Source organism: Pogoniulus pusillus, chromosome 15 (assembly GCF_015220805.1).
Source record: "Pogoniulus pusillus isolate bPogPus1 chromosome 15, bPogPus1.pri, whole genome shotgun sequence".
In the NCBI taxonomy this organism is placed as follows: Eukaryota; Metazoa; Chordata; class Aves; order Piciformes; family Lybiidae; genus Pogoniulus; species Pogoniulus pusillus.
The window spans coordinates 22,572,877-22,586,336 of NC_087278.1; the positions used below are offsets into that span (position 1 = coordinate 22,572,877).

At 54.2% G+C, this 13,460-nt stretch overlaps 1 protein-coding gene across 1 annotated transcript; it reads right to left on the minus strand.

The window, feature by feature from the left end:
* Positions 1-6,521: 6,521 nt before the first annotated feature.
* TMEM121B (transmembrane protein 121B) lies at positions 6,522-8,186 on the minus strand. Its single transcript, XM_064155715.1, has one exon. It carries the CDS (start codon positions 8,141-8,143, stop codon positions 6,623-6,625), a length of 1,521 nt encoding a protein of 506 aa, XP_064011785.1. The 5' UTR covers positions 8,144-8,186; the 3' UTR covers positions 6,522-6,622.
* Positions 8,187-13,460: the final 5,274 nt, after the last annotated feature.

The window sequence follows — 13,460 nt, forward strand, 5'->3', positions numbered from 1 at the left end:
CCTGTGCAAACTACCCTGGATGATCCTGCTTTAGGCAGGGGGGGGGGTTGGACTCGATGATCTCTGCAGATCCTTTCTAACCTCTACCATTTGGTGATTCTGTGAAGTCCTTCAAAACGGGTGTCAAAGAAAAGACCTCTTTGTAACTGCTTCTCAGTGAGGCAGGACTGTTAAGCCAGCTTAGCTTGCTTTTTCCACTGCCAGATGCTTAGGAGGGCTACCAAAGGAACACTCCCTGCAGAGATGCAAACTTGAGCCTGGGTGCCACCTTCACTTCCTGTCTGTACAGCACCTAAGCCAGCAGCAGATCCTTTTAAATGAATTAAAGGTTGGGTTTAGGTTTGATTATTTTAATACTGTCTACTAATTTCTACATCCTACCACTGTAGCCCTATGAGAAGCTGAGGGAGCTGGAGTTGTGTAGCCTGGAGAAGAGGAGGCTCAGGGGTGACCTCATTGCTGTCTACAGCTACCTGAAGGGAGGTTGTAGCCAGGTGGGGGTTGGTCTCTTCTCCCAGGCAAGCAGCAATAGAACAAGGGGACAGTCTCAAGCTGTGCCAGGGGAGGTCTAGGCTGGATGTCAGGAGGAAGTTGTTGGCAGAGAGAGTGATTGGCATTGGAATGTGCTGCCCAGGGAGGTGGTGGAGTCACCATCTCTGAAGGTGTTGAAGCAAAGCCTGGATGAGGCACTTAATGCCATGGTCTGGTTGACTGGCTAGGCCTGGGTGCTAGGTTGGACTGGATGATCTTGGAGGTCTCTTCCCACCTGCTTGATTCTACGATCTCTGCTTTTCCAGTGAGAACCCATTTCTCACATGATGTGAGTACTTGTCAGCTTGGTGATCCCACTTAAAGTTTCTTTTCTCTTGCAGCAATTAACATGGAAATTGCTTTATTTTTCCCCCCATGAGCCTTTTTCAAGTGGTATGAATTCTTGTGAATCATTCCAGTAGGAAGCTCAGAAGTGTCATCTGGATTCTCATGCTGTAGTCATTCCTTTCTCAAGCTCCCTTGGCATTACAGCTTTTAGAATTTGCTTTCACAGTAAGTTTGAAGGGGAAAAAAATCCTGACACTACTATCATAGAATGGTTTGGGTTGGAAGAGGAGCTTTAAAGGTCTAGTTCTGCCCACACACACTCTCTGCAGTAAACAGGGACATCTTTAACTGGATCTAGCTTCTCAAAGCCCTGTCCAACCCAACCTTGAGTGTTTCCAGGGCTGGGGCATCTACCACCTCTCTGGGCAACCTGGGCCAGTGTTTCACCACCCTCACTGTAAAAGAGTTTGCCTTCTTTTAGTTTAAAACCATTCCCTCTTGTCCTGTCACAACTGACCCTGCTAAAAAGACTGTCTCCATCTTTCTATAGACCTTCTTTAAGTGTTGAAAGGCCACAATAAGGTCTCCCTGGAGCCCTCTCCAGGCTGCACACCCCCAACCCTTTAGGTCTGCCTTCACAGGAGAGGTGCTCTGGCTCTCTGATTTTTGTGGGGCTTCTCTGAACCCCTCCAGCAGATCCATGTCTTGTGCTGAGGGCTCCAGAGCTGCACACAGCACTCCAGGTGGACTGTCACCAGCATGGAGTGGTCGGGCAGGATCACCTCCCTTGAGCTGCTGGGTACAGTTCTTTTGGTGCAAGCCAGGATGCAGTTGTCTTTCTGGACTGTAAGCACACATTACTGGCTCCTGTCCAGCCTCTCACCCACCAGTATCCCCAACTCCTCTTTCACAGGGCTGCTCTGAGTTCCTTAGTCCCCTGACCTGTATTGATGCCAAGGACTGCCCTGACCCAGGCACAGAACCTTACACTTGCCCTTGTTGAACTTTGAGGTTCACACAGGTCCACTTCTCAGTCTTGTCTGGGTCCCTCTAAATGGTGTTCTATCCCTCTGAATGCTGTCCTGTCCCTCCAGTGTGCCACCTGCACCACTCAGCTTGATGTCTCTGCACCCTTGCCAGGGGTGCACTTGATGCCATTAGGTTATTGATGAAAGCAGTGAAGGGCACTGTCCCTGAGGAACAGCCTTCTCACTGAGCTCCATCTGGAAATGGAGCCCTCTGGATGTGACCATGCAACCAATTCCTCATCCAGTGAGCAGTCTACCCATCAAATCCATCTCTCTAAATTAGAAAGGTGTTGGGGGGGGCTCATCAAAGGCCTTACAAAAGTCCTGATAGACAGTGTAGCTCATCCCTTGGCTACTGATGTAGCCACTCCCTCAGAGAAGGCCTCTAGGTTGGCCAGGCAGGACCTGCACTTGAAGCCATGCTGGCTGTCTCAAATCACCTTCCTGTCTTCCATGTGCATAATTCCTAGAAGGATCTGTTCCATGCTTTTCCCAAGCACAGGGGTGAGGCTGACAGCTCAGTAGTTCCCAGAGATTCTCCTTTCCACCCTTTTAAAAATGGGTGCAATGTTTGCTTTCTTCCAGCTTTCTTCACCTGGCTGCCAGGACCCTTCAAATCTCATGGACAGTGGCTTGACAACACTATCACAGTATCACCAAGGTTGGAAGAGACCTCATAGATCATCAAGTCCAACCCTTTACCACAGAGCTCAAGGCCAGACCATGGCACCAAGTGCCACGTCCAGTCCTGCCTTGAACAGCCCCAGGGACGGTGACTCCACCACCTCCCCGGGCAGCCCATTCCAGTGTCCAATGACTCTCTCAGTGAAGAACTTTCTCCTCACCTCCAGCCTAAATTTCCCCTGGCACAGCTTGAGGCTGTGTCCTCTTGTTCTGGTGCTGGCCACCTGAGAGGAGAGAGCAACCTCCTCCTGGCCACAACCACCCCTCAGGTAGTTGTAGACAGCAATGAGATCTCCCCTGAGCCTCCTCTTCTCCAGGCTAACCAATCCCAGCTCCCTCAGCCTATCAGCCAATTTCCTCTGGGATGCATCCTGTCAGGTCCTTCTGTATGTTCAGGTTCCTCAGGTGGTCACAAGCCTGATCTTCTACAGCAGGAGGGACTTTGCTGCCCTAGCCCTTTACTGGATTTTAGCCATCCAACATGAGGAAATCACTGCATCTGCACTGAGTAGCCCAGCAAGACTCAAGGTGGGGAAGAAAGAGCAAAATCAGTCACGAGTTTCTAGTTTTATTTTAACAATCTTGCCTTTAAAAAATACAAGTTCTAATTAATGCCAGGGGGATGCCAAGTGTCCGTTGGCCACGGGCCTCATTTCTCACTTCAGTTTCCCCTCCTGGGAGTAGTCACCTCACTTGTCAGGAGAGCAGAGCGAGAGAGCAATGAAATACTAAATAGCTGGGTTGTGTTAGAAGACCTTGTGACAGAAACCCAAGGGATGGAGGTCTTCACATGGCACAACTTCATCTAGCAAAGTGTTGCTGACCTGGAGCAGGAATTTAATGGTGGCAGAACATGCAGTAGGTGTGCAAGGTGCCTAAGGTGATGAGCTATTGCTTGCACTTTAATGCTGCAAACCCTCTCTGTCTTCTGCAAACGAATCTATTATGCAGCAGAGGGCTTTAACTGGAAGGGAGAGCTCAATTACCAAAGAGAAGGGAGTTCAAATGGAGGAGCAGGCTTCTCAGCAAGACCTTGAAGAGATTTAAGGCTCTCCCTATAGTAAGTCATTGGAAGGCAGCAGAGCTGCCCTTTTAGGTGCAAGGAGGCTTCTGCACAGCCAGCTACTACAAGGGCTTTATGATCTCCCTATGGCATGTTTGCTAACAACCTAGCAACCATGGCACCACCGAGAACCCCTTCTCTGCAAAGGAATTCTATGCAGCAGTCAGGTTGTGGAGTCTCCCTCTCTGGAGACATTCCAAACCCACGTGCATGCATTCCTGTGTGATCTGCTCTAGGTGACCCTGCTCTAGCAGGGGGGTTGGACTGGATGAGCTTTCGAGGTCCCTTCCAGCCCCTGACATTCTGTGATCGTTTTGCAGGGTCATCTGTCCCAGACTTTGCATCCAGGGTCAAACTGGACCTGTGGGTTCATGATTTCATTAGGTGATCCTGCTCTGGCAGGGCAGCTGGACCAGACAATCTTTTCAGGTCCCTTCCAGCCCCTGACACTCTATGATTCTGTGACTCTATGACTATCAAATGATTTAAATATGCCAGGGTGAGAGAAATTTCAAGTAATGCCATTTTCTCAGTCGTGTCTGAAATGGAAAAAGGCACTCACTGTCGAAACAGCAACTTTGTTATGTGCTATGAAGGGGTACTGAAGTCAGACTTGCTAAGATTTCTGCTGTATTCCTTTAGTGTCTCAACTCTGCATACAATTCAGTGTGGTAGGGATGGTCTGTGTACTTTAGTGTTAGCGTGGACTCAGCCATAGCAGCAGCAAAACACATCTGAGGGTGAAATAGCTTTCTTTCCTCCACCTTGTTTTTGGTGAAGCTGTTTTGTTTGCTGTTTTTCTTCCTTCAGCTGTTTGACTGAAGCATGGGGTACTCCTACATACAGGTATCACCTCATTTCTCTTAAAAAGGGAAGGTGTAAGGAAATAAATGTCTGTAGCAAGCATCACACACCTGCAGTTACACCTCCTTTGGCTAGAAACTTAGCATCCCCTCGACACGTCGCACGTCACACAGGAAAAGTTCACAGTACCAAGTTTTACAATCACAGTCACTCACAGCACCAAGATTGTCCAGACAGAAATAAGTTACCAAAGAAGAAAGGCCACTGGCCAAAATTCACACCACTGCCCAAGCAAGGGCTCAGGTTAAAAATAAAGCACTGGTGGGAAAGTTAAGCTTAGCATTTGCTGGCTCTCCTTTGGGCATGGAGAGAGCAGCAAGTCACCCATCCTAGCTGCAGCTCTGAACAGGACAGTGCTATTGACTCATGCTTTCTAGGGGCTCTTCTAGCTGCTTGAAACCCATCAGCTACCCAAGAGCTGGGGGAGGGAAGCCTCTGTGGCACCCCCCCACTTCTGCCTGTGGGAGCTGGAAGTTACCAGACTGTAAACATTTTGTTGTAGCAGTCCACTGGAGCAGGCAGTTGATCTTACTCTGTGAAAAGGGAGGTGGGAGAGAGGCTGGGTGCCACTGAGGCCCGAGCCCCAAAGAAGAGAATGGATACCTGTGCAGAAGTCTGGGCTGTGCCTGCAGTCCTGCGCTTGGCTCTGGGTAGCAGCTGCTTGTGCTTCATTTTCCCTTCACATCAGGACAGCTTAGAGGAAGGCTTGGGACAGGAAACTGGCATTTTTCCACTGAATGCAGTCTTGCCCAGACAACAAAATATAAGCCTGTCAGGGGGCAAAGTCCCTTCTCCAAACATGGCTTCTGTGCTCCTAGTTCCATTGGGCTGATTTCAGGAGCAGCTGGAGTCAGGCAGAGGAGCAGGTCTTTAACCTACTGAACACTCATGGAGCTTAAAAGCAAAGATAAGTGGGTTTCTGTGGGAGCTTGCTAACAATTCACTTTCCCCCCATTTACCCTTAACCACATGCAGGTGGAGGACTGGATGCTGCTACAAGAGCTTTCACCAACACTCAGAGCACCTCTACCTTAAAGGCTCCTGCAGCACTTGGCTTTCTGTGCTGGAAAGTGAGGTGCACTGAGCACAGGGCCCACCCTGAGCAGTGCAAACGTCCTCTGCTCCACTGTTTCAGAGGGGGCAGTTTACAGGCCTGGCCCCATCTCTGCTCTCACAAGTGGATGTGGAAGGGGCCCTGAGCAACTCTTCCCAGCCTATGCAAAAGGAGACCCTACACTGGGCACAAAAGAAAACCAACACTGATCCCATAAACATGCATATTCACAGAGAAATGAGAGCCCCAGCACCTGGGTGCTGCTGTCTGAAGCAAGCAGTAGGCTGCTGTAAACCCTGTTCTCACCGGAAAGAAATGTCTTGGGGGTAGTAAAATGGGGTCTCAACCCCTAGATGATGTCCATGCCAGATTCGTGTGTTTCTTCAGCGTCTGAAGTCAACGGAAGATGCAAAATACCGAAGCACAGAGGTAGACATTTTTGGCTTGGAGAAAGTGGCTCCTAGGCTCGCAGCGACCAGACGGCCAGCTTGCTCCCAGACGTTCTCCAAGCGGTACACAAAAGCCCGCTGCAGCTCTGCCGCTGGGAACAGAGGCGGCAGCTTCGCACGACCCTAGCAAAACCAAAACGTGCTTCTTTTTTGTCCCGCCCACGCCCCAAAGGCACGTCTCTGCTGGTCAAACCCCCTCACATCTCGTCCTTGTGGTCTTTAAACGAGTCCTTTAAACGAGGGGACAAAACCCACCGGCCCCTGCTGTTGAAGGAGAAAAGGAGGGACTAAACCTTTATGGGCACAAAGCAACACCATGTTCTGGCCGGGAGCAGGAAGAGAAGAGTGGGACCCTCCAAACAAGCGGAGAGACAGAAGGAGTAGAGGCTGACCCACCCCGAAGGGCAGGTGCGTTTCCCGGGGACAAGCGTCGGCCGAAGCCTCCAGAAGCTGGTGGGCATTGCGCTGAGCTGCCGCTGATGGACTCTTGTTCGCGGGAAAGGGAGGAGGAGAGCGAGAGTCTGGCCGGGGAGCCCACGTCCCCGTTTCCCTGCTCGGCCGCGGCAGCGGGAACCTGAGCAGAAATGCAGAGAAACTCTGCCGGGAGCGGAGCTGGAGGCGGCGAGAGCCCCTCCGGGAAAGGCGGCCGCGGACAACTGGCTCAGCCCTGGGCGGTTACCGCCAAGGCGTTCACGTACCCGTGGGGGCCCACGTCGGCGTCGGAGAGACCGTGGGCCAGCGGGGCGGCGGCGGCGGGGGGGGCGGCGGCGGAGGGGCCGTATTTGGCAGGCGGCGGGGAGGCGACGGGGCGGAGGAGGCAGCAGGTCTCCAGAGCCTCCAGGCCGCGGCAGGTCAGGAAGAAGAGGTTCTTCAGCATGAAGAGGGAGAGCGGCTGCTGGTAGCGCAGGAGCAGCAGGCAGCGGAGCGCCAGGAGCGGCGCGTCTAGCAGCCCGGCGGGCAGCAAGAGGTGGAGGGCCAGGCGGGCAGCGCCGGGGGGTCGGGCGGCGCTGAGCTCGTAGAGCCACAGCACCGGCGAGGCCAGGCAGAGGAAGTAAACGGCGATGAGTAGGTAGCGCAGCGGGGCGGGCAGCGGCGCCGGCCGCCCGGGCTGCAGCACCAGCTCCAGCAGGGAAAAGCTGTCGAGCAGGTCGAGGCAGGTGGCGAGGAAGGCGGCGGCGGCGCGGTGCTGCGGCGGCGGCTGCGGCGGCAGGAGCAGCTGTCCCGTGCCCTCGGTGCCGATGGCCCTTAGCAGGCAGTACAGCAGCGGGGCGGAGAGCGCCAGCGTGATGCGAAATCCGGTGGTGCCCAGCGGCAGGCGCAGCTCGATCAGCTCCAGGATGGAGGTGCCCAGGATCAGCGCCGCTTTGGGCGTGAAGGCGATGGAGTAGATGAGCCAGGCGAGGTGCGCGTAGGCGAAGTCGCCGCCGCGAGGGGGGGCCCCGGCCCCGCGGCCCCCGGCCCCGCGGCCGCCAGGGGGGCCGTGCAGCAGCAGCGGGTGCGGCGGCGGCGGCCCGGGGGGCGGCGGGGGCCGCTCCCGGCGGCGCGCCCGGCTGTTGCGGCAGAAGAAGATGCCCCAGCCGGCCGCCAGCACCAGGTCGGTGGCGATCCAGCTGCACCAGTACAGGTCTGTTACGGCGATCAGGTAGAGGTCCAGCAGAGCACCTTGCCCCAGCAGCAGCACCAGGGACAGCGCCTGGAAGCCCCAGCGCCGCCCGCCCCCTGCCCCGCCGGGCCCGAGCAGTGCCCCCGCCGCCGCCCCGCCGGCCGCCGCCCCGCCGCCGGCCGCCACCGCCCCGTACAGCTCTGCCGCCGTCATGCTGCGGCCCAGGCTCCCGCCGCCGCCGCCGCTGCTGCCGCTGCCGCTGCTGCTGCTGCTGCTGCTCGGGAGCGGCGAGGCGGCGGCCGGCAGCGGAGCGGCAGGCGGCGGCACCAGGGGCTTGCTTATGCTGATGCTGTCCTCCTCCTCCTCTTCCTCCTCCTCCTCTTCGGTGCTGCTTCGGGGGTGGTGGGCCCGCGCCGAGCCCGAGCTCGACCCCGAGCCCCGCCGGCTGCCGCCGCTGCTGAAGCCCCCCGGGAAGAGGGGCTGTCGGTCGGCGGCGTGCGGCAGCGGCGGCGGCGGCGGCGGCTGGAAGGAACCCGAGGAGGAGGAGACCGAGCGCTGGTTGGAGACAGCGCGGTGCATGGTCCTCCCCGGCCCCCGAGCCGGCGCGCCGGGCCCGACGGCCGCGCCGCGGCCCCCGGCCCGCCCCCTGCCCGCCCCCCGTGCCGCCGCACCGGCAGCGGCAGCGGTGCGGAGAGCCCGAGCGGCAGGAGCCGGCGGGGGGAGGCCGGGGGCGGCGCTGAGCCGCAACCGCAGCAGCTGCCGGAGCTGGGGCGGGCTTCTCCGCTGGCAGCGGTGGGTGGGCTGGGGGTGGGAGAGCAGAGAGCGACTGTGCTGCCGGGGGGGGAGGAGGAGGAGGGTGAGAAGGGGTGGGGAGGAAGGCGATCCTCTCCCTGCCCCCTGCGCTGCACTAGAGCCACATCTCGGGGAGCACGACCTGGCTACCTCCTGCCCCCTAAGATCCCGTGAATGGAGCCGGTCCGGCTGGGGCGACTGACCCACGGACATGCTGCATCACTTCGGCACTCACTCCAGAAAAGCAGAAGTACTTCTGCCTCCCCTGGTCTCTCCGGGCTGACCAAGACAAAGGCCACTGGCCTGTTGCAGAGCTTGCAACCAAGCACTCACTTATGGTTCCCCATCTGGCACTGAGCATTGGGCTGCCTGTATCTTCAGGCTGTTCTTAAGTACATTTAAGCAAGTGGCTTCTCTCTGACCAGTTTCCTGAGCTGAGCCGGGGCATATGGTGAGAGCCCTGCCTTGATGGGATGGTGGTTTTAAATTGAAGGGAATAGCTCTAAAGTTCCAATTTCTACTTGGGAGCTGGGCCTGTTTAGCCTGGAGAAGAGGAGGCTCAGGGGTGATCTTATTACTGTCTACAACTACCTGAAGGGGCATTGTAGCCAGGTGGGGGGTGGCCTCTTCTCCCAGGCAACCAGCAATAGAACAAGGGGACACAGTCTCAAGTTGTGCCAGGGTAGGTCTAGGCTGGATATTAGGAAGAAGTTCTTCACAGAGAGAGTGATTGGCATTGGAATGGGCTGCCCAGGGAGGTGGTGGAGGCACCGTCCCTGGGGGTCTTCAAGCAAAGCCTGGATGAGGCACTTAGTGCCATGGTCTAGTTGATTGGCTAGGGCTGGGTGCTAGGTTGGACTGGATGATCTTGGAGGTCTCTTCCAACCTGGTTGATTCTATGTAACGGCCTCTATGTAAAGGCCTCTACTGAAAGCACCAATCAGGACCTTCATTGACTCACTAATAATGGCCTTGAATTGAGCTGGACTGGTTGGATGCATCACAGCACCCACACTGATGGCTTGGCACATCATGTTTCAAAGTAGCTTGGTGCTTGGCATCACCATCACTGCCAGTGCCCACGGGTGATGAGCCGAGTGCTGCCTGTCAGTAGTGTGAAGCATTCTGAGTTAGTTGTACCCACAAACAGCTGTGTTAGCTGCACTTTGTGACAGGTTCCAAATAGCTTTGACTTCTGGGGGGGGGGGGGGTTGCTAATCAATGCATGGGGTTGAATGAAGCCCAAAGGCTTAGTACTGGGAAGGGACATCAGGGACCAAATGACAGCCATAATATATGTTGGTGCAGGCTCCCTAGGGGCCCAGCTCCAGTAAATCTCACTGGCTGTTCTTGACTACAAGGAGAAATTGGGCTGGGCTACTAGGAGAATTCATGCTTAAATGTGAAACAATGAACTAATTGTGAAAGGGAAGGGCAGAACTTGAGGTAGATCACCATGAAGCCTTCTTTACACACATAGCACTAATGAAGAGGAAGAGTGTAGGAAGAAGAATCACAGCAAAGCGTTGCTGCCAGTGGCAACTTGGAGTGAGGGGGCACAGGTGAATTAATTTTCTTAAAGCATGATCCAAACAGAGAGTGGAAGGGAATCACTGGAGGCTATGCAGGCTTTGGTGTACATACTTGGGCAGCACAGAACTGAACTGGCACAACCTCTAAGGTGGGCTAGCACTGTGCAGGCATTCCCGTGGTCTCCCACGCTGGTTGCTATCCTGCTTTAAAGTCCATGTTGCTGTTGTTACCTGCATGGCTGGGTCACAGCTAAGGGGAGAGACACCTGTCTCTACTGCACCTGTTTTCTACTGCACTTACAATGTGTTTTCAGTGCTAGGATACATTTGCCACCATTCAGTTTTGTGTCAGTGCTCCTTGTGTTCATTGCCTTCCTCTAACTCACTTTGTTATGTTATACAGCATCAAATGAGGCTGAATGTGCACAGTGCCCTCCTGATGTCATTTTAAGAAGGTCAGTTATTATAGCAAGAAATGTGAGTGTTCAGAAGAACAGCCCAGCCTGGGGGGCAGTGAATGGGCTGCATGGCAGCCTGAGACTGAGGACCTCCCATTGTGGGTTCCTAACAGCCCTGTGCAGTGCTGCCTGTGTTTAGTCTGAGCAGCTTGTGGGCCTCTGCTGAGGCACTTGGCCCAGGCACTGCAGCTCTAGCATCCCCTTCTTCACTGAGAGAGTCATTGGACACTGGAATGGGCTGCCCAGGGATGTGGTGGAGTCGCCGTCCCTGGGGCACTTCAAGGCAAGGTTGGACGTGGCACTTGGTGCCGTGGTCTAACCTTGAGCTCTGTGGTAAAGGGTTGGACTTGATGATCTGTGAGGTCTCTTCCAACCCTGATGATACTGTGATACTGTGATACTGTGATACATGAAGCCACCGAGCTGCCCTTCCATTGGGACTGCTCCTCACAACCTCCATCCCATGTTAGTGCCTCGGAGCACTGCCTCCACACATTGCTGCCTCTGCAGTGGTTCAGGGGACACTTTGCTCTGCACTGCTGGCCCACAGCCAACCAGCATGGGAAAATGGCAAGCTTCTGTGTGACAAAGGCAACGCAGCACCACTCTCAGCTTAGTCTGAGGTCATTCAAGATGCAAGGCAGTGAGCAGCAAGTCACCTCTCCATTCCTTGCCCAAGCATGTGCCCATCATGCTCACTTTGCTCTCCAGCCTCTTGAGGTGTGTGGATTTTGTCAGAGATGGAAGTGCTGCACCTGAGCTCTGCCACTGAGCTCTCTGTTGCTTTCACTGGCAGCGCTTTCTGGCTTTGACAGATTTGCCTGCCAAAGAAAAATAAGCCACAGCCAAACAATTACTGTAACTACAATTTGTGTGCAGCCTCATAACACCTTGCTTAGGGCTCTGTTGGATCATCTCAAGCATGAGGCTTGAGGCCATGGGCAAGGACAGTGTTTGCTGTCAGTGTTGGCTTTGCCAGCATTAAGTCAAAGCAGGGCTCAGTGCTGAGGTTGCCCTGTTCAGGGTCAGGGCAGTAGCATGAGATCTGGTTTTTGGAATGACACCATCTGTGTCTCTGAATTTAGTTTCCACTGAAAGGCTGGGTTAGATGACAGCATGTGTGGTCAGAGGTGGAGGGTAAAACCACATGCTTATGTCCTGGATCCTGTCCTTTATTTAAGATGGGTACACTCACCTGATCCTCCTCAGGGTAAGTCACTGCTATGACTAATGTGTGGTCAGTCTTGAGGCTTAGCTGAGTTGGTCTTGCTCCTACTACATTTGCCTGCTGCACTGAAATAAAACGTTTCCACTTCTACAAGAGTACATGGTGTGAAAACGAAGCATGCACCTGGGCTGCTCAAGGCAAAAGCCCTCACCCAGACAGGGCTGCTCCTGCCCTACCTGTGCAGCAGACAGTGACAGCTCTGCCTCATTAACTTTCATGGTGCCACAGGCTGGGTGTGCTCACTTAGCTGCTCTGGCAGTGTGCCCACAGGCACTCAAGTCTCTTCTACTTTTGGTCCACAGGCTCATTTCACAAAGGTTTGGGTGCATTTCTTGCTGGACTGGTGTCTGTCCCACCTGCTGGAGTAAGTGCAATTGGATGAGCATTCCTGAGCTTTGAGAGGGAATGGCTGTGACCAGCATGGCCTGTGGGAATGGGCTGTGGTGTGGTAAGCTCAGCTCAGGGGAATGGAGAAGTGAAGCACCTGGGGGGGCTGGGTGCTAAGTGGGCCTGCCTGGGCTTGCACCTCTTGTACTCTGGGGAGCACAGTTCTGCTAGGCTAGAGCTGCCTAGCAAGCAGGAGGAACCTTATGGAAACGTTATCCAGAGACCAAAGAACACCTGGTGGGGCTGGGAAGATCTCTGCTTCCAAGGTAGGCAGGTGGAAATGAGCCTGCAGCTAGAGGGCAAGGGGAGCTAAGAGCAGGGATGAGTGGGAATGTTATCCAGAGACCAAAGAACACCTGGTGGGGCTGGGAAGATCTCTGCTTCCAAGGTAGGCAGGTGGAAATGAGCCTGCAGCTAGAGGGCAAGGGGAGCTAAGAGCAGGGATGAGTGAGAATGTTATCCAGAGACCAAAGAACACCTGGTGGGGCTGGGAAGATCTCTGCTTCCAAGGTAGGCAGGTGGAAGTGAGCCTGAAGCTACAGTAGAGCCAAGAGCAGGGATGAGTGAGCAGGGAAGGAGGGTGGGAGCTCAAAGGGTTTCCTCGGGCTGGGCACAGGCTTCAGCAGAGCAAACACAACCCAGCCTAACAGGTGAGAATAAGCAAAGAGCTTGTTTGTTGGGAAGGAGGCAGGAATTGTGCCTGTGTGGGAGTGAGTGGAGAAATGCCTTTGACTGGGGAAAGCACTGAGGAGCTTTTTGTAGCAGAGTGTAGGATGAGCTATGACAAGCTGCTGCTTCCCCTGTGATCCAGTTAGTCAATGCAGTGTGCAGCCCTTGCAAGTGTTGGTGCTTAACCATTACTGTTAAAACATTAAAAGGCTAAACTATAAATAGCTTCTACTCTTCAGCAGCTCAAAAGCTCTATTTCTGGCTTCTTTCTGTACTTAAGTGTATACATCTCTATGTGTGTATATTACATAGCTTTAAAGGCAAGCAGCAGACAACTGGGTTTGGTGAAACAGTCATACTCAGTAGCTGCCACTTCTAGTTTACTGGAGGAAACAAGTAGTATGCCCTCAAAAATACCCCTGCTGGGGGAAAGACAAAACTTTCTTAAGGGCAGAACTTAAAAAGAAACAAAATAATGACTCCATTTCTTGTGGGGGGGGAAAAAAAAAGGTAAATATATGCCTGAAATAAAGACCAGAAATGAAATTCCTAATTATACCTTGCAGTAAGCTGTCAGAAACTGGCAGCAGTGGGAGGAAAAGAGGCTAAGCTGAGCTCAATGAGTTTGAGCATAATCTGTTCTAACCATACTTGAAATGCTTTTTGTGTGGGCAAGGAAGGTTCTGGGATTCACAGAATCACAGAAGGTTGGGGGCCTGCCAGAGCAGGATCACCTACAACAAATCACATCCAGGCAGGTCTTGAACATCTCCAGAGAGGGAGAGTCCACAAGCACCCTGGGCAGCCTCTTCCAGTGCTCCATCACCCTC

Coding starts and splice junctions, on each gene's coding strand:
- TMEM121B (XM_064155715.1), bottom strand. CDS start 8,143: ATGCACCGCGCTGTCTCCAACCAGCGCTCGGTCTCCTCCTCCTCGGGT.